At 39.3% G+C, this 20075-nt stretch overlaps 1 protein-coding gene across 4 annotated transcripts in view; it reads left to right on the plus strand.

Moving 5' to 3' along the window:
• Positions 1–12977, plus strand: part of FHL5 (four and a half LIM domains 5) — a 31582-nt gene extending 18605 nt beyond the window's left edge. For all 4 annotated transcript variants that reach the window (XM_074862118.1, XM_074862114.1, XM_074862116.1 and 1 more), the window contains 5 exons: positions 2480–2661; positions 4928–5102; positions 7437–7606; positions 9730–9916; positions 11123–12977. In XM_074862118.1, coding sequence (XP_074718219.1) covers positions 2485–2661; positions 4928–5102; positions 7437–7606; positions 9730–9916; positions 11123–11274 — 861 coding nt within the window. In that variant the 5' untranslated portion in view covers positions 2480–2484 and the 3' untranslated portion in view covers positions 11275–12977. The remainder of the gene's footprint in view (positions 1–2479; positions 2662–4927; positions 5103–7436; positions 7607–9729; positions 9917–11122) is intronic.
• The last annotated feature ends 7098 nt before the right edge of the window (positions 12978–20075 follow it).

The raw sequence follows: 20075 nt of genomic DNA on the forward strand, positions 1-20075 counted from the left end.
CAGAGTTTTTGATGACTTAAAAGCCTATTGCTGTTCATTAGAATGAAAAAAACGGAGATGTATCTGTAGATATCTGAAGCTATTTGTTGGTGATCTTTATGCAACAAAAAGCACTATAAGTAAGATAAGTTCTTCATGCATGCCCTGTTAGAGTTTTGCTAATACCTCTTTTAGGCTGAGATGAAACTGTGTTAGGAAGCTGTGGTACTGATTCGGTAGGGAGGAGATCAGAAAGGTGGTTCACTCAGGGTTATCCTCAGAGGCAGTTCATAACTCTAATTCCCACAAAAAAGGAATGAAAATTCCTCTGAAATCCAGTTGCAAGCCTGTCCTATGACCTTGAATATGGAGCCCAGTTAACCGCAAACATTCCTTGATTGTTTCCCTAGCCACCAGATCATGCTGCTTCTTCAATACAGAATAAAATGAGCAAAACTTAACTTTGATTTTGCTGATGCCTATGTAGTGATTGTGCACTAAATACACTGTGTTGTGTCTGGGTTTTATATGTCAAGCTGATGTATGTTATTTTCTCATATACATGGGTTCATTTATTTCACATTCAAATCTCCGTTTCATCTTAAGGAAATGGAAATCCAGATTCAAGCCCTGTTATAGTATTATTCCACATAAAATACATCACATATTTTTAAACAAGCATGTTTCCCAGTGATCTGAGTTACAGATTATTTGATTTCCTTACTACGCCCTGCCTTGGCTAGCACAAAGATTTAGGGCAGTCAGAAATACAGTAAATCAATTCAACTCAAAAGATTTTCAATTTAAAGGAACAACAAGTTTTCCATAGCTTGTGCCAAATGATCAAGTCATTATCTTTGGTCTGAAATAAGCATTATAGCCTCTCTCCCTGCCCCCTTTCCACTGTCTTACTACTATCCCTCCAGGAATAGATTAACAAATGCTTGACCTTATGCATTGGTGCCAGTAGAAACCTGCAGTAATTGTTCCTTCTCATAGTTCAAACAATCATTTTGGATTACATCTCACAAGCAGAAGCACAGAAAAAGATGAAATGACTTTTTAAAACCATGGGTATAAGACAGGCAGTGACTGTATAAAAGCAAGTATGAGGGAGTAACTCTAAATGAACTAAATGTAAACGAGTCCATTTGTGATGGTTAAGCACCCCCTCGAATCTTGTTCTTCATATGCTTCTTTTCCTTACTCTCAGGCTTCGCATCTGGTCAAGGTAAACTAATTTGCACTGTTATTCAAAGTGCAAAGATTTCAGTTTCCCGAAGTCACTGATATGTAAATATTTTAGGAGACCTTCTCCAGTTGTTCTCAAGTCTTCTAAAATTTATGATTGCTGGTGCTGGCTGCAGCTACACTCGACAAGTTTAATGAAGAGTGCAATCCAATGAGTCCACCAGATGTTCCTGAATTTATTTCACTGGGAACTTTCTGGATTCTTCTTCCTTCATTCCCAGAAATCAAGACCCAATTTTAGCAAAACACTGATGATCCAACCAGCAACAAGAAGACTGAAATAAGTCTTCATCTCCACAATCCTTACAATGTTCAGTATTGCAGATCTATAAGCAGCTGAGGTTTGGATGCTTATCCAAGCCTCTTTAGCCTGGAAAACTGAAGGATGGGAAACTCATACAATTGGCTCTCAATAGATTTGTGGTATTTCCTGCACTTGTCTGGCACAGAAATATAATCTATCTTACAGTATTTTGGCACTGCCAACATGGAACCTGGCAATAAAGAAATATGTAAGCAAAGAAAATAATTTCCAGTAACAGCAAGAGAAACTTTCTTTGAGTTATAATTTTGTTTGAGTTATAATTTAGCTTATTTATGTTTATATTTTGCTCTTTTTCTATCCAGGGGCATTTATGTCACCTTACATTGCCACCAAATGTTAGCAGCACAGCTGGGATTATGCAAATAACAGCTATAGAGTTTGGAATCCCTTTTCTTCCTTCTGTTCAGTCAGGTAGAGGTGGGGGTATTTTGAAAAGGAAGGAAAGAGCAGAAAGGCAGGAATGGCAAGAGAAAGCCAAGAACACACTATAAAGTGCTTGCCACTTTTCTTTGGCCTTTTGACTCCACAGTTGGTTTAATTTTTGAACTATTGCTTCTATCTCCATTTCCTGATTTCTGAATAAACCATGCCTCACAATCCAGTACATAATGCTCATAATGCCAGTAGCTGTACGTAGAGAATGTGAAGATGACTTCATTTTCAGATATCAGACCTATCAGTGTAAGTACCATCAGATTAAGCTGAAGCAATCTTCTTGCTCCCCATTATGTAGGTAACACAATACATGGTATATGTTGTTAAAGACTGCTATTTTATTACGGAACAGCTCAGCATTAGAAGTCTAGGGCACTGCAAATGACCAAGAAACATCTGTCTTAACTTTCACAGGTAAAGCAGCATTACTTCTTATTTGAGCAGGCAAACAGTCATCCACTGAATTACATGATTTTTCCATCTTTCCAGATCACATGGAGAACCCCACCAGAATGACCAGCAATCACACAGACTGTCATTACTGCCTGCAGTCGCTTCGTGGAAGGAAATATGCATTAAGAGAAGAAAACGCTTATTGTGTTACATGTTATGACAGCCTATTTGCCAACCCCTGTGAAGAGTGCAAGAAACCTATTGAGTGTGATTCCAAGGTAAAGATTTGTCTTTCACTTCTTGTTCTTTGCTAAATTATACACAAATCCCATTTCTTTAATGGTAGATTCTATATCCAACCCTCTGCATATCCCTGTACTGGTGAAGAGACCTAAGCATAGCCATTGTAAATCCACGCGCAACAGAGACAAACAGTGCTATTTTCCCAGAATAGGAAAGTTCTGGGGCCAAAGATTAGGAAATTTGCACATACATGTACCTCAAACATACATCGATGCTGTATCGTATGTGTGGATGACAACTAGACTCCTTCCTTCACTTCTAGTTGCTCACTGGCTGCAAAGAGTGCACAGTGCTTGAGGGATGGTAGGGTGCTGGTATAATTCAGTGGATCAGGTTGAATGACACTTTGGAATTTCTAAGAGGTGTCCATTGAAAAATGTATTTTGAATATTGCATAAATTACTTTTACTATAGGTGTCGACATGCAGACGCCACGCTGAAAAGAAACCATGTTTATAATTTTTATGTTATTCCCTCTGTCTTTTGGAAATTACGTATGTTTTAATTTTAACTTAATTCCATGTTTACCTTGCTCATCTCACAGATGGTATGTTAGTGGCAGTGTTTCTGAGCTTGGCTTTCCTTTCACCTCTCCCATTTTTCAGAATGTTAATAATATGAGTTCCTCTGTGGTCTTTGACAGGGTTTCCAGTACTCTATACTTCAATTTAAAGTCTGTACACTTGACTTTGAATTTTAAGTTCAGATGAAACCTATCAAAATGCCTTTGTTTTGCCAAGTTCAGTTTGTAGTTTTCACCTTCTCCCCATGCTCGCTTTGCCTACGTTGTTTTGAAATAAAAGGTCAGCAAGTTATTAAAATAAGCCTCTCGGGAGGCATCTCTGGCCAAAGCACTTCATGGTTTTCAAAGCACATTGTCTGAGTACAGCTCAGTACTGTAAAGAAATCATCCAAGGCAAATGCTGATTTGGATAAAGACACTTCTCAAACTCTCATCAGCACTTTTCAACAGCAAACTTGTACACGTAGCACCAGTCAGGGTCACCTGGAGAACATGTGCTCTGAGCTCACTAATTTCACTTTTAATATTGAAAATTAACTAAGTGGCAGGACTACCTATGTCAAAGATCATTTACAAAAAGTCATGTCTTTGGACTGAATGGAAGGAAAAACTGGGAGAAAAAAGCAAGAGTAACAAGAAAGGAGTGCAACAAGCCAGACTCAGTTAGAAAAGTGACCCACAGAGATCTACAGCTGGTTGTCCCACCTCTGCCATGGTGCTAGAGCTTGGATCTTTTCCTCTGCTTCTTACCCAGTCTTTGCCTCAGGCTGCTCTGGGGTGATAGCCTGCTTTCTACAAGGTTCACAGTGCTATCTAAAGCAAATTAAAGTGGTAGGTGCTCAGCACCTCCTGAAATGAAGCATGCTATTTATCTCATTTTTAGCCCTTTAAAGGGTGGGGATCTGACAAAGCAGAAAAATGAGATTGGATTTGTGCCATTTTGTGCTTCTTACTTATAAAGGAGACCGGGAAGGGTCTGGTTTATTTTTTAAGGTGGAGGCTTTTTCTGGAAGTGCATTTTTCCCTTGTTTTTTTAACCTTGGAAAAATAAAATCTGCTGTTTGCTCTTTTTTTTTAATTTTTAGTTGAGGTCTCATACATATACTGTTAGCTGTTTCATCCCCTAAGCCTGCCAAGCCTTAAACAAACATTTTTCTGCCAGGTTTTTAGGAGGAGTTATATTAGGTGTAAACATAAACAATGATTTTTTAATAATCTTCCTAAGAATCATTTTGTTCTCAATGAGATTTTAATTGCTTGTTTTCTGCAATAATGTGATCTTTCTTTAGTGTTATGTAGTGTCAGCTGGAATAAAAAGTAGTTACATTAAAAAATACATGAGATTCATTTCAACGTCCATAGAGAATGCACTTCTTCTCAGGTGGCCCGCACACATTAAAAATGTTGATCATTGTTTCCCCTTGAAGGCCAACTATAAAATATAAAATTATTCTTCTAATAAAAACATATCTCTGATGTCACATAAAGACGATTGCCTGTGCCAAAGCAGCTCCAAATGGCCTCTGCAAGAGATCTACAAAATACACCAACACAGTGACGTATATCACCTCTGAGCACACCTCCCGCCAGATGCACATGTCACATCTTCAAGTCACCATTCCAATGCTCTCCATTTTTCACTTTATTTCTGGGAGGAGCTGAGGGATAAAAGCACTATAAAGAGATGTCTTCATTAACATGGACTTACTTTCTCCAAGGATCTGGCCTACAAAGGCCGCCACTGGCATGAGGGGTGCTTCAAGTGTGCCAAATGCAGTTGCTCGCTGGTGGAGAAACCATTTGCTGCCAAGGACGAGGTCTTGCTGTGTACTGAATGCTACTCTGATGAGTATTCATCTAAGTGTTTCCACTGCCAGAAGACCATTATGCCTGGTAAGACAACAGGGACACTTCAGTGAAAAATTGAACTGTATTTTTAATTATAACCAGAGCTTTGAATAGCCAAGCTACAAGGTCCTTGAATTTCAGGACAACTTTCAAGTGACTACTTCTCCTTCGTGTGTAGTACCCTCCCAGCAGTGAAGAGAAGGCAGGCAGATACCTCTGGACTAGCACTGACATGGCTTATGAATCCTTATAAAGAATATTAGAGTTCAAAATAGGGTTAAATGTGTTCATGTTGAGTCCCTGATTCTGTTGCAGTTCTTAGGAAGCATATCCCACTGTGGGTGTAGGTAGACAAAGAGGGCTATCGTTAGCAGGACTTCCAGATTAGACAACAATCTGCATTTTTGTCTGTCACATTGACCAGAACTTGAGGTCATGTTCTTGATACCATTTCTTTCAGTCAGAAATATTTTCTGTTTTCTGTGTTCAAATCATTATCAGCATTTTTGCTAAAAAGAATACAAGTACATTGGTGTTTACAATAGGTTTACTTCCTGCCACTAGCAACCTTAAAAATTCTGCACTTTCCACTAAACTGCTTCTCAGCTTTTGAGCATGAGAAGGACATCATCTAGGCCTTTCATTGACACCAGTAAGGCTCATACAACAGAGAAATTGCCCAAAAACTGACTCTCCAGAGGCATCTAAGAGAAGCCACAGCACCATACGTGGCAAAATGAAGCAGCTTGCTTAGGAAAGTGGGTCCTTAACTTTTGGAACAGTGAACTACCCTCAATGTTTGAACGTTTTTACAGATCACATGTATAACTCAAAATAACAGCTGCAAACTATCTGCCATGGCCTCTTGACAACTAGTTTGGGAATCTTTGGCCAAGCACATCAGAAAATTTTGCAGTGACATAGGAATTCTAATTTTCAGTAGATCTTAATGCCAAACAATAATGTCTGGGCTGTGCAGAATTATTGTCTTAGTATAAATACTAGGTTACTGATGTTGTGGTTCAACCTGCAACACTGCTTTGTGTTTTTAGAATTTATTTCCTTCTTATTACAGGTAAAAGCTGTATTAGTAGAAATAAATGTTGTGGCAATATAGTTGTGTTCAGTTTAAGGATGATATCTTGCTTAACGTTTATAGAGTTTAAAAATATGTTGTCTAATAGGCATGCCCTACTGAATGTGATGAGAATAGTACTGAAATATACTCAGGATTGCATTATTATCTTCTGGATATACACCTTGCAGATTTTGCCCCAGAGTCTAGGAGACTAAATCCTTGCAGCAAGTGCTGAGGGTAGGAGTAACAGTGCAAATAGAAAACTGAAGTGGCATGGGAATTCCAACCAGTTTCTAAATCATTAACTTCTTTGTTATCAGCTTGCTAGCTCTGTGTTGAAAAGACCCAGTAAGCAAAGACAATGAAGCCAGCCTTCTGATCACTGGGAGGAAGCTGCAAAGCTTTTATATTTAAATACAACCAGTAGTTTCTCTCTCCACTAACCTCACAGTCCAGGAAACAGGTATTGCATGATTAATCAGTTATATCAGCAATTCTCTTCATGTGGAAAGGATGGTAAAGCACCTGGCACCTCTCTTTGGAGTCTGATGCTACCAGCAGGGGAGGATGGTGGAGAGTCACTGCAAAAATCATTCTCAGATATAGGTGCACACCTTAGACTTACACATCTACATTAAGGTGTACAGGGCACCTGTACACAGAGCTAAGAGCTCTGAAACTCCTCTGGCAGACATTTAACTGAGTGACTTTCTGTCCTTATGCTGTATCAAAAGCATCTAGTAAACATGATGAAAAGAACCATTGATCTAGGTTGGAAATGATGAGCAGTGTAGTGTGCTTTATCACAGAAAAGGTATTTACTTTTAAAAACTTCACAGCTTAAGCTGAATAAGATAAATAATACATTTATAAGTGAAGAAGCCTTCATTTAAGAAAGACAAAAGACAGGACATTAATAGATGTACTAAATGTCAAATTAATCTTTAATTTATAAAAGTGCTGTGTACCTGAACTTTATCACTGAGTTGGCTGGCCTGAGAGAAACTCTGAGCAACTGAAGCCTATCACAGAGAAGTAACCTTAAAAGATTCATATAAGGACAGACTCTAAAAATCACAGCTTAGTCAATTTAGAACGTCTTTTGCCAGGTGATCACATGGTGCTGAATGTGTTCTTGAAATTTCAAGTACGTACTTAGAAACTCTGTTAAATTGAGGATAATTGCTTTCTTGGGTAATCCAATACTGAGATAGAAGATTAAAACCAAGAGTATTCCAGATGTTTAAAATTTATGTTACAAGGCTGTATCTGGGGAGATTGTTCACTCTGGGTTTTTGCAGGTTCCCGTAAAATGGAATTCAAGGGAAGTTCCTGGCATGAATCCTGTTTTGTTTGCCAGTATTGCCGGCAGCCATTGGGAACAAAACCATTGATCACCAAAGACAACGAGAATTACTGTGTGCCCTGTTTTGAGAAGCAATTTGCTCACCATTGCTACTCTTGCAAAAAGGTAATGAAACATACAGTGAAAAAATTGCTCTAATGAGGCAATATTGCTCATGGGGAAGGGGCTGGATCATGTAAAATGTCTGGTGAACTAAGAACAGAGTCTTCCTTTTGACATCAGACACTGAAAGCCAACTATGACAGTGTCTGCTGTCCCCTCTAGTTAATATTAATCTAAGCCAGATTATATTTTAAATAAACTTATTGACCAAAACAAATACTTTGGGGTTCTTTTGTTATTGATTATGATTTGTATCAAAGGTTGAATTTTTCACTGAAAATTACGTAAAACCCTTCTCTCCTGATAAGCTCTGATTTGGCCTTGATAAACATGCCTCCCTTTCCAACATTTTTCAGATATATTCACATGCATAATAAGCCACCTAAGCTTCAGACAAAGCATTCACAGTCTTGCTTGGTTTTTTTCTTGAAATCTATCAGACAACAATCAGATTAATAGTTATGATAATACTAGTTAAGAGTCCCACTGTTTCAATACATGACACTTTCCCTGTCAGTGCCAGAAAGCTTAATTTCAAATGAGTTTTTCTTTCTTCCCCCAAATACAAAAAAATCAATTCATCCCTCCCTCATTTTCTCATGTTTTAAAATTGTCTCTGGTTGACAAAACACACAAAATATTGCACTACTCTAATGTGATACTGTTCTCTAGGGAAATGTTTTAAGCTGCTTTTTATGGCAGGATCTAACTTACTCTTTAGTGCCTGTACCACTCTGGAAGTAATTTTTTTTTTTCACTTCATCAAATAATTTATAATTTCTGTGGTTATTTAATGTTTATCTGTAAACCTCTACTTCTAACAAAAGCTTTTAATTTAAGAAAAATCTGCTGCCTCTTTTTTTCTTCAGTAGTTAAACTTTAGAAAGTTCTTTTATCTGTTCCTATGTCTCTACATGTAGCCTTTAATTTGCATTAGATGATCACATGGCAAATATAGCAATTCTGATCTGTTAGAGGCATTGTACTTAGTAGCACTTATGTGAAATCAGGATTTGCTTCTTAAAAATTCTAGAAATGCAAAAAGTTTCCCCTACGTAATAGCTAAAACAATTTTACTACTTAAACTTGCATGAGTTCCCCTAAAAAAGAATTAAGCCCAAAGAGATTAAATTGCCAAACTGGAGTCCTGAATTTTGTGTCAGAGATTTTGAGATTTTAATGGAAAAGCAAATGAGAGTTAGAAGTAGCCCAATACTGGAATGCTAAGGGGATTGGGAACTATTTAAATTTTTTTATTGCCTGACATCACCCAGTATATTTCTTTATTTCGCTGAAACTCTATTCCCCAGGGAAATTTGATGATGCCACTAATTGTACTTAATTGTGTCTCCAACTTTTTCTCCTCCTGTTCCAACTGCATTCATTCATTCATTCATTCATTCATTCATTCACTGGCATGCATGTGACTTGACAGTAGAAACACTATCTTACAGCTCATCTTTATCTCTACAGAAATTTCTCTATACGGTCTTTCACAACTTCTGTGAAACCAGCTCTTTACCAAACATATTGAAGCCCTAGAGCAACTGGAAATTTCCCTCGTCAGAAATAAGCAATGGAGACCTGTGAGAGTTGCAGGGAATGAAAAGTTTGAAGACACTGATAAACACCATTTTTTCTTCTCTGACAGTGTAGATCTCCTTTCTGTCTCACTTCTGTTTCTTTACTTTCTTCCTACTTAAAATATTGTTTCAGTTGCGAGACAGAAAAATGCCATTTCCAGTTAGAGATTAGCCATAATCTCAGCATGAGTTCTCTCATCCACTGTCAATCACTGAGAATTGCTCTTCTGAGAGCATGCCTGATGCTAAGTCTTTATCCACATGTATAATAGAAAGATTTCCTAAGAAGCTAACCTGTTTATTACAAACCATGAGATTGTTATATGATAGACAATTGAGAATAACAAACCAGTGGCATGTTCAGCTCAACTGCAGTTAGTCAAACTGATATTCCAGATGAAAAAGAGTTGATGTCACCACACTCTCTTCTGTCGTGCATATAGGAAAAGAGAAAACAAGTAGAAGGATTTCTGAAGGATTGAATAATCCTTCATGATTCACACCTTTGTTTCATTGCTCTGTCATTTTTTGTCAATACATTAGGTAATAACTTCTGGGGGAGTGACCTACCATGACCAGCCTTGGCATAAAGAATGCTTTGTGTGTGCTGGGTGTAAAACCCAGCTGTCTGGACAAAGATTTATTTCCAAAGACGAGTATCCATACTGTGTAGACTGTTTCAGCAAATTGTATGCTAAGAAGTGTGCTGCTTGCAAGAAACCTATTACAGGTGAGTCTCATATTCTAGATGGGACTAGATACACTGATGAATCATCGGTCTCCTCTCAAAACAGACCTTTAGAAAACATTATTAAAAGTAGTCCCATCATAATGAAAGACTGAAGGAGTTAACTGCTAGAGAGACACTCTCTCCATCACATGTAACGTATCTTGCTAGGACATAGTGATTACACATGTTCCCTAACTACTGAGGAGTTTTATGTGACGAAAAGAGTTCCTCCATTGTTTGATTTAGTGCTTTCTGAACTAAAATTAATCCTTAAGAATATAAGAAAAGGCACTTTCTGGCTCTTACCAGAACATTACACACAAGTACCTTGTGTCTGTAATGTCTTCAGCTTTGTTTTTAGATGCAAATGTAATCAAACTGGACATGACTTAACTGCCTGCTGGTAAGGCACAGCTGTCAAATTAGAAAGCTTGCCAAATGCAGCAAAACTCTATTGCATCCATCCTTGTGTACTTAGATGATTTATAATTAAACATATATGTCACTAGTCTATGGTAGCTGACGTTTTCTGAGAGCATTTGCTGGTGTTCTGCACTCTACTTCTATTATGCGTGGACTCAAGTGTTGAAAAGTACTGGCTGCTTGCTGCAGGTGCATGCTGCATATGTAAGTGGACAAAGAAAATCATGAATACCCAAAAGGGCATGATTTTACAAAAAAAAAAAAAACAAATAAAAACCCCTCAAACAAAATCCAAACAAACAAATCTCCAAACCCAAAAACCCTCCAGTATTTTATTTCAGATACTCATGCTAAGAACATCGTAATCTGGTAATTTCCAAAAGACTGCATCTTGAAGAAACATAGGTGGAAATAACTAAATTTCACTCAGTGTTATAAGAAACTATACATATCAACACATTGAAAATAATTTTCATGAGAGTTTGTTAGGAAGATCAGCAGACTTGAATGGGCATTCTGATAAACCCATTCTGTTCAGAGTTCATAATGGGATATGAAAACAAGCGACTTGTGGCTTTGCATAAAATATTCTCACTATATTTAATTTTTAAGTTTTTTTCACCTCAGCCAACAAAGGATATTTCAGACTATGGATTTTTGTTCATTTGTTTGTTTGCTATGTGAATGACAACCAGATCACACATCAGAAAACAATCTGTTGCATTTCTGGACGATGTCCAGAAAAAACTGGATTCACATTGTCTTTCTCATAATCTCTTTCAGCTCTTGGATGTGCCAAATTTATCTCATTTGAAGAGCGCCAGTGGCATGGGGAATGCTTTAACTGTGCGAAATGCTCTGTCTCGCTGGTGGGCCAGGGATTCCTCACTCGGCAGGATGATGTCCTTTGTCATGAATGTGGCTCTGCTTCATAGTTCAGTGGAGAGCTGTACAGCTGCATTATTCTTGCTCTGTAATGATGCGCTTCATTACTCTGCAGTAAGAAAACCATATAAAAGGTATAACAGTTATTTAGTCATTCAAGTAACTTTTCAACAGCAGTTTAATTCTATCATACTTCTCAACTGCTTATAAAAAAGTTTAAACGGCCCCATACTGGTTAGGAAAATAATGCGGAAAAGATTCTTATATATTTTAAATCTGACTACAGTATGTTTCTCCTTGTAACACACTGCACTCTGCTGTTAGAAGCTTAAAAATTTACATTCCATCTCCCATGAACCAAGAAGGATTGTGAAAAGTCTGTATGGTGTATAACTAATGATGAGGCATTAGCACTGCTTCACAGATGCACACTTTGATGTGGAGAGCTGGGTACATGCATTTTTCTATTGGATCATAACATTGATGAGAACTACTTGTAAATATCAACTTCCTCCATACTTTGGGCAAAAATGGTGCTGACAAAGCAGGCAGAAAGTGGGAGGAGGGGGTACTTTTACACAGAGGGACACTGAGTCAGAGAGGCCCATTCCAAGGCCAGATAAAGGGGGAAAAAAAAAATCTTTTTCCTCTCCTTACTGAGATTGTTCCTCGGGAACATAGTCTTTAGTCATCCAAAAAACTGAAAGAACAGTCCTTTCCCAAAATTGGTTAACCGTACTTAATTTTTCATTAACCATATACCAAATTTTCATCAACCATAAATAAACCCATATTTTGAGATACTGTGAGGATTCCCCAAGATTGGATAAATGCTGATTGATATACACTTTCCCATAGCTAATATGCCTTAAGACTCCATCTCTATTGTCTTCACTAGACCTTCAGATACAAGCATAAAATATATCTTTTTATTAGTAGACACAAGAGCCAACTCATACTTGTCCCTTTAACCTCATTGTTTTCCTTCCCTTAAAACCCATTTGCCAGCAGTCAAAGCACTGTTAAGGGCCTTACCGTTTCCACCCTGATAGGTCTTTGATTCACAGTCTACCCCTTTTCTTGTAAATGCCTGCTTGTCTATAGCAGGCCATAAGCTTTTCAGAATCAATACCCAATTCATTTTGCCATGTGCCACATGCATTTTCCAATATTATGCCAAGAATTGGTAATGCTGTCATGACAAGCTAGGCAGTCCTCGCTTATAGTACAAGGTATTAGTTTCTCAGTAGCTGGCTTTGAGAAGGTTATATCTGCTTGCTGAGCTTCAGCATTCAAGTGTCTATTATTAATGGTCATCTAGAGCTGAGTTACAAACATTTCTCTTCTTCCTTCTTCCATACCGTATGTTACAGTGGCCTGGTTCATGTTACGGTGTCTGTACCGGGCCATTGTGAATGCTGCAGTGATATTAAGAATGGCAGATTCTGCACCACTCAGCACTGTTTTACTCCTCATCTTGCATGTCTTTAAGTCATACATTCTCCTTTAGACTCTGACCTTAAGCTCATAGAGCTATTTGGCTGACTTGAGTGGGCTTTATTCATACTGAAGACAGCCATTACTTTAGGTAGAAAACTGAAAAGAAAGAAAAAAAAAAAAAAAAAAAAGAATATATGTACATAGCTAAGCCAGAGCTGAACTGCAGTGGCATAAAATCAATACGGATAATGACTGACCAACAAGTACATAGCGGTCTGTTTTCCGGTCAATAAAATATTGATCTTTTGCTCTACGTGGTGTTCATTTCTGGTTTTCAGTTTCTTCTTTCATGGCAGCTTTCATTGCAGTCTAGAATTTGATTAGTTTATACCTTTTCATTTTATCTAGCTGCTTCCTTTTCTATTTTCACATTTCACATGGCTAATACAGGTTCTTGGTAAGACTTGGATTCCCATAAATAGCAATACTTTTCATTGCCTTAAATATATATCTATACACACGCACATATACTGGTTCACAGTTATGTATGATGTTCTAAAAATGTGCACTAAGTTATCAGAAATTAGCCCATTGGTAAATGTTAATTGTCTTAAAATTTTAATTGAAAATGATGAATCACCAGATGTAGGCTTGTCTGTGGGGTGTACCTTTTGTTTGTGTTGTGTGAAATAACATTCAGCAAATTGCAAGGATGTGGTCTGGACCCTTTACTCAGTCTTGACTGAACAATCTTCCAGCTTAATTACAAACTGATGAAAGAATTACCAGGCAGAGTCCTAAAACATGACAGAGTCACAGGTCAGACACACTGATCATGATAATCCCAGTCTTCCAGCCTTAACATTTAGGAAAATGAAATTCTTCTCTGACTCATCAACTAATCATATTTTTAGAAATACCAACTGAATTATTTATTCCTCCTGCAGTAAATACACTACAGCCAAATCTGAAACTGAGCACTTTCACTTCAGAGTAATAATAAGAAATAAATGTGATTGCTATAAATAGTTTGAATAAAAGTTATATTAGATATCAGATGGATATTTCCTAGTCTGTATCACCAGCTACCAATGCCTAAACATATATAGAGTAATACTCTCGTGGTGGGTTGACCCTGGCTGGATGCCAGGTGCCCACCAAAGCTGTTCTATCAATCCTCTTCTCAGCTGGACAGGGAAGAGAAAATATATTGAAAGGCTTGTAGATCAAGACAAGGACAGGGAGAGATCATTCACCAATTACTGTCACAGGCAAAAGAAACTCAACTTGGGGAAAAATTAATTTAATTTATTACCAGTCAAATCAGAGTAGGATAATGAGAAATAAAACCAAATCTTACCAAAAAAACCCTTTCCCTCACCTCTCCCTTCTTCCCGGGCTTAACTTTACTCCTGATTTCTCTAACTCCTCCTTGCCGGCAGTGCAGGGGGATGCGGAATAGGGGTCGTGGTCAGTTAATCACACATTGTTTCTGCTGCTTCCTCCTCAGCAGGAGGACTCCTCACCCTCTTCCCCTGCTCTAGTGTGGGGTCCTTCCCACAGGAAACAGTCCTCCATGAACTTGTCCAGTGTGGGTTCCCCACCCCCAGGCTGCAGTTCTTCACGAACTGCTCCAGTGTGGGTCCCTTCCACAGGGTGCAGTTCTTCAGGAACAGGCTGCTCCAGTGTGGGTCCCTTCTACAGGGTGCAGTTCTTCAGGAACAGGCTGCTCCAGCGTGGGTCCCCCACGGGGTCACAAATCCTGCCAGCAAACCTGCTCCAGTGTGGGCTCCTCTTTCCATGGGTTCACAGGTCCTGCCAGGAGCCTGCTCCAGCACAGGCTTCCCACAGTCTCACAGCCTCCTCCAGGCATCCAGCTGCTCCAGCGTGGGGTCCTCCACAGGCTGCAGGTAGATCTCTGCTCCACCATTAACCTCCATGGGCTGCAGTGGCACAGCCTGCCTCACCGTGGGCTGCACCACCGGCTGCAGGGGAACCTCTGCTGAGGTGCCTGGAGCACCTCCTCCCCCTCCTTCACTGACCTTAGTGTGTGCAGAGTTGTTTCTCATATATTCTCACTCCTCTCTCCGGCTGCCATTGCCCAGTTGTGCATCAACTTTTTCTCCCTCTTAAATATGTTGTCACAGAGGCACTACCACCATTGCTGATGATGCAGCATCAGCAGATCAGCCTTGGACAGTGACAGGTCCATCTTGGAGTCGGCTGGCATTGGTTCTGTCAGACACAGGGGAAGGTTCTAGCAGCTTCTCACAGAAGCTAGCCCTGTAGCCCTCCCGCTACCAAAATCTTGCCATGCAAACTCAATATACTCTGCACAATTTCGGTCACCTATGCTTATGTAGATGAAATCCAACTTGAATAGGTGTGCAGAAGGGCTGCAAGAAGGAACAATGTGTCTCTGTGGAGGACTGTAGATCATGGAGGGGATTAGATAGCTGCTATAAGCCAAGAGACTACACTTAGTTCAAGAACAAAGGCAAGTAAACTCCTCAGCACTGGAAATTGGAAACTGAAGGCTGCTGCTGCTGACCAGTGATGCTCCAGGAGAGCCTCTTTCCAGAACCAAGAGGGGAACAGCTATGTGGTCAGTTTTAAAGTGATGTTTGATCAGTGTGTTAAATGGCATATATAACATGATTGCCTGGGATAGCAAAGCACTTGGCAAAATGAAGCAGATGGTCAGCTTCAGTCTTTGTTACTAACATTTGATTTACTGCAGGATGGTCAGGGTACAGACTCCAGTGCAATTCAGTTTTCTTTAATAAACTTCAGAGAATGGAATTTTGAGAGATTTATTTTTAAGTCAATTTTTTTTTAACATCATGTGCTTTTCTTTAACATTGTACTGGTTTAATTTAAAATATATCTAGTTCTTCCCTGTGTATTAGTTGTCCAGTTCTAAGGTAATCACATTGCTTTTATAATAACATTGCTTTTGTTATGGTCAAGTTCAATTAGCCTAAATTGCAGTGATGTCTCTAATTCCCTGATCACATCTCTGCTGTACTCATAGTTATCCCAGGGGACTGGGAGGGATTCTGCCATTTGCAACTAAATTCTGAAGAGTGAAGTAAGGTGGCCTATTACCTCCCTCAGTGCTTAAGGCTGAAGTTTAAGTTCTTCGACCACTGCCTAATTGTCAGAGAACTCCTGGGCATAACATGCTTAAAATACAAAGACAAGACCTGCAGTATTGTTACCAAGTGACCCTTCTCTACTCATACTTCCAAATGTCACATTTTTCACTCTGAGACAAGTTCATATAGTTAGAGCAAGATATCAGCCTTTTCCTGGACTACTACTTTTAAAATCCAGGCATGTTTTCAGTAGATGTTGTTGCAGGCAACACAGAGCAGCAGTAATGCTGGAACCCAGGATCACTTCCCAGCATTTCACATGCTCCAGACTCATGACACGTCTAGGATGAAACCTAGACATTCTCCATTCTCTCTCCTTGTCCCCTGGTTTTCTGGGAAAAAAAAAATCTGTGAGTCTATGCTGGGAAAGATCTAAGCCATAGTCTGGCCATATTGGTGAAGTGGGTGTCACATCACAGCGTAGTTTTTCTGCAGTATCTCAGCATATGCAAGTTCAACTGGTTCTGGTACTCTACCAGGGGTATCGTTCCAGTCTTTCCTCATGGTAAGAGTGGCTCAGTGCAACCACAGGAGCATTAGGAGGGGACTGGTAAGGTTTTGCAAGGCCTTCTGGACCTGTGGTTTCAAACACTTCACAGGCCCCAATATGAGAGGGGAAGTATGTGTTTATGCCCCGCTGAGCTGACCAGCAATTTCTGCACCTGGTCAAAGTTTTTATGAATCACACTTGATTTAATACAATGGATGTAGAACAGTGTATTATATTTTAGGAAGACAAGTAAAAACACAGTGACATTCATATAATGACAGGTATCAATAGCTGAAGGAAAGCAGTGTTAAATGACTGCCTAAGTGGAAGCTGGGAAATAATTTCTGTAAACAGAAACGATGGATGGAATTCAATCCTATAGCCAGAACAAACTGGTTTACCAATCAAGCAGGAATGCTACCATAAATCCTCTACATTCTTGTTAATAATATCTCAAAGAAAACATGTGTGTGTGCGTGCATGCTTGTTCACCCTCAAGTTGCCAAAACTTGAATAGACTGAGTCACAGGAAACCTGGAAACGTAAACCAAAATACAAAACACCTAGCATGGTTATAGAATACTATTTCCAAACAGAAGTTTCAGTTCATTGTATTCAGAAGTACCAGGTACAAGTGCTTTGATACAAAAAGAGGACAGATAAGACCTTTGGAGGACAGATATGGCTGCACACAGGAATGTAACACAGGGATGTTATCCCATTGGCAATACACGGCTGCAGTGGAGGATCTAGAGGTATCAGCTTTGGCTTGAATCACTAAGCTTTCCTTAGCTTGCTAGAGAGAACATTTGTCCAATAGTGTCCCTTTAAACATTTTTATAGATTTCCATCCTACGTTTTTCACCCAAGTCCTTACTGGGCCTCCTTGAAGATGAAGCCAGACAAAAGCATCTCTACAGCACAGTCCCACAGACACACACAGTGGCTAGCAAATACAGCCCATAAGAACCTGGATTTGCTCAGTGAAAATTAATTCAATGTCAGAAGAACAACCATTGTACATCATTACATCCAAACTAATAAACCTTATGTCTCTTGGATATAATTCAATATCTGGCTTCATCAACTTGTGCCTCTGCTGTATGTTTTTTACTGTCCTCTCCAGTAAGATATTCAAGCTTGTAGCTGCTCACATGATTCACTGCAGATTTTTTTTAGTACTGACTGAATTACTAAATTGCATACAAGAAGCTGCACTACCATCACATCTCTGAAAAACAGGAGCCAACTAGTCCCTTTCATGCATAGTCTGTGTGAGGCTTTGAGAATGAATCACACTAAAACAACAAAGAAACACTTGTCTCCTGCCTGTAGCCGGCACAGATATGAAGGTGACCACCAAAATACCCAAAGTCACTTAAAGAGCAAACAAAAGAGCACGGCCTCAGATGTTTGAGGAACTGAGTCAAGCAGAAAACTACCTAGTAAAATCAAGAAACAATTGAGCAAGTTTTATGGGGTTCAGATGTTTCACTCCAGTATCTCAGCGCTCTCTCAAGTGACTTGCTATCTCTCACCCAACACCTCACATCCTAATCATCCTCAGGCATTTCCATAATTTCCACTTGTGACCAGGAGAGCAGTTTGCTGTGAAAGGACCTCAGTCTGGCACAATGGCCCAGCCTCAGGAATCTCCTGGGTGACTTATCAAATAGAGGATTGGCCCAGCTGGAGGTAAAAAATGCAAACAGCCTTAGATGGTTGCTCACATTTGAATCCCAGTGCTCAGCTTACAGTACTTTTATAACAAAAGCATACCTCAGGTAGCCATATCCACATTGTTCCTGAATGAAGATCCTCATTTGAACATCTCTCTCTTCACCTTAGACTTTTGATTAGCTTTTGCTAGACTAATTATCAAAAAAGTAAATTTTTAAAATCTCTTCCCTCTGAGCACAATTTTCCTGGATTTAAAAAAACCAAAAATGGTGCAAAATAATGTAAACAGTTTATCCAGTTATGCTGAATTGCATTTTTTGTTGTTCTTGTTTCCCAAAGGAAAAAAAAAAAAAAAAAAAAAGGACTACTTCTTTCTTGAGAACAAGTTCTTTACTTATAAAAAAAGCAACTCAAGCCCTTAGTCAAACATTTTCATTGGAAGGACAGCAATCTGAGTAGAAATTTCTGGCTATGAAAGCAGATGGCTGTAAAAGGCTGTTAATATAAGGAATAGGACTCATCTCAAATAACAGAAAAATTGATAACAAATCTGTAACAGAAAGGTAGCCTAGCACGTACTTTGTGAGCCTGTGACAGAGGACCAAGCTCAGGACACCAGTCTCTTGTTGGGGGCCAGGCTGTTCTCATAAGGCCTTGGAGAAGTGACAAGTTGGGTGACCCTAACATCGCATTCCGATGTTTTTAAACATTTGGATTTCTTTAACCTTTAACTCTTGAATTTCCTGGCTTTCTCAGAATAGTCATTTTATTCCTTGTTAGCTTGATTCTTTTTTAATTGCTACAAAATCCTCTTTATAATCTTAACTCTTAACTCACTGGAAAGTAAACCCACGCTGATTGATTTTTTGGGGAGGAGGCAATGTCTGTTATCAGCTACCAAGATCTTCGAATTAAAATGTTTTCACTTGCCTATAAAACACTGTCAAAGTTAAATACTTTGAGCTGAGCTCTGTGCCAAACTTTCTCAGGCCAGTTCCTGCTTCCCTCTTCCCCTTTTTCCTTTTCATCACCAGAAACTTACAGTCAAAACCATCTTATTTTTCACAAAACAAAACACAGGAAAAAATAAAATACTTGCCCTATACAAAAGAACCCTGAAAATTTTCTTAGAGGATTTCAGGTGCTTCACATGATTTTGGTTCAGGAACCTAACTGATAACAAAAAAAACCCCAACTTTCTGTCATGGAGATGTCTCCTGCCATCTCCACAAAAATCCACTTGTCCCAATTACATCTCTTCTGCATTAAGAAATTGCAGGCACATTTCCCACAGGGCAAATGTGTGGTCCAGATACTACATGCTTGGTGACAATGACTTGTAAGCATTTTAGGTTGAGTACATGTTTCAGTTCCTCAGCTGTAAAATAGAAATAACTCCCCATCTTGGAGGAATCAAGTTAAATTATTGTGAAAATTAATCCACCTAAAGCACTGTCATAGCAGACTGCTGGTGACCAACCTGACAAGGCCAACCTCTGAGTAAAGCTCCCAATTCTGTCATCAGAATAGCTTTCAGCACAGAGCCACATAGCAAACAGTGCTGAGAGTCCCCAGTGTAGGACGGCGCTCGCTGTGAGAGCATGATCCACTCTACATGGATGATGGAGAATGGGTTCCCTAGGAAAATAATCATTATAGGCCATTTTGCTTAAAGCCTGATCTATGCAGGAGAGGTAAGGGCACCACAGAGGCAGCTCTAATTCCAGTGTTTCCTTTGAAAAGTCTAACCCAAATTAACCAGGATTAGTCACTGTTATTTTCATTTAATATTTTGGAAACCCACCAAAGCCCACAAGGTTTTTCAAAAGAGGGCTTTAGCAGGATTTCTGCCCTCTGAGCATGTCAAGGAGGCAGCAGAGGGCTGGCCACTGCACCCAAGCAGCCCCTCCCACCAGACGCCACTAGACGTCATGACACAGTGGCCTCCTGGCCCGTGGCCACTTCGACGAAAAGCTGACACAAACCATAAAATTTCATAAACCCTTACAGTTACTCGAATCCGGTCAAGTTTCCCTTGCTTCTGAGGCAGGGATGTGCCCCATGGACTCAGGCTCGCTGTATG

This window comes from Strix uralensis, chromosome 3 (genome assembly GCF_047716275.1).
Source record: "Strix uralensis isolate ZFMK-TIS-50842 chromosome 3, bStrUra1, whole genome shotgun sequence".
Taxonomy (NCBI): domain Eukaryota; kingdom Metazoa; phylum Chordata; class Aves; order Strigiformes; family Strigidae; genus Strix; species Strix uralensis.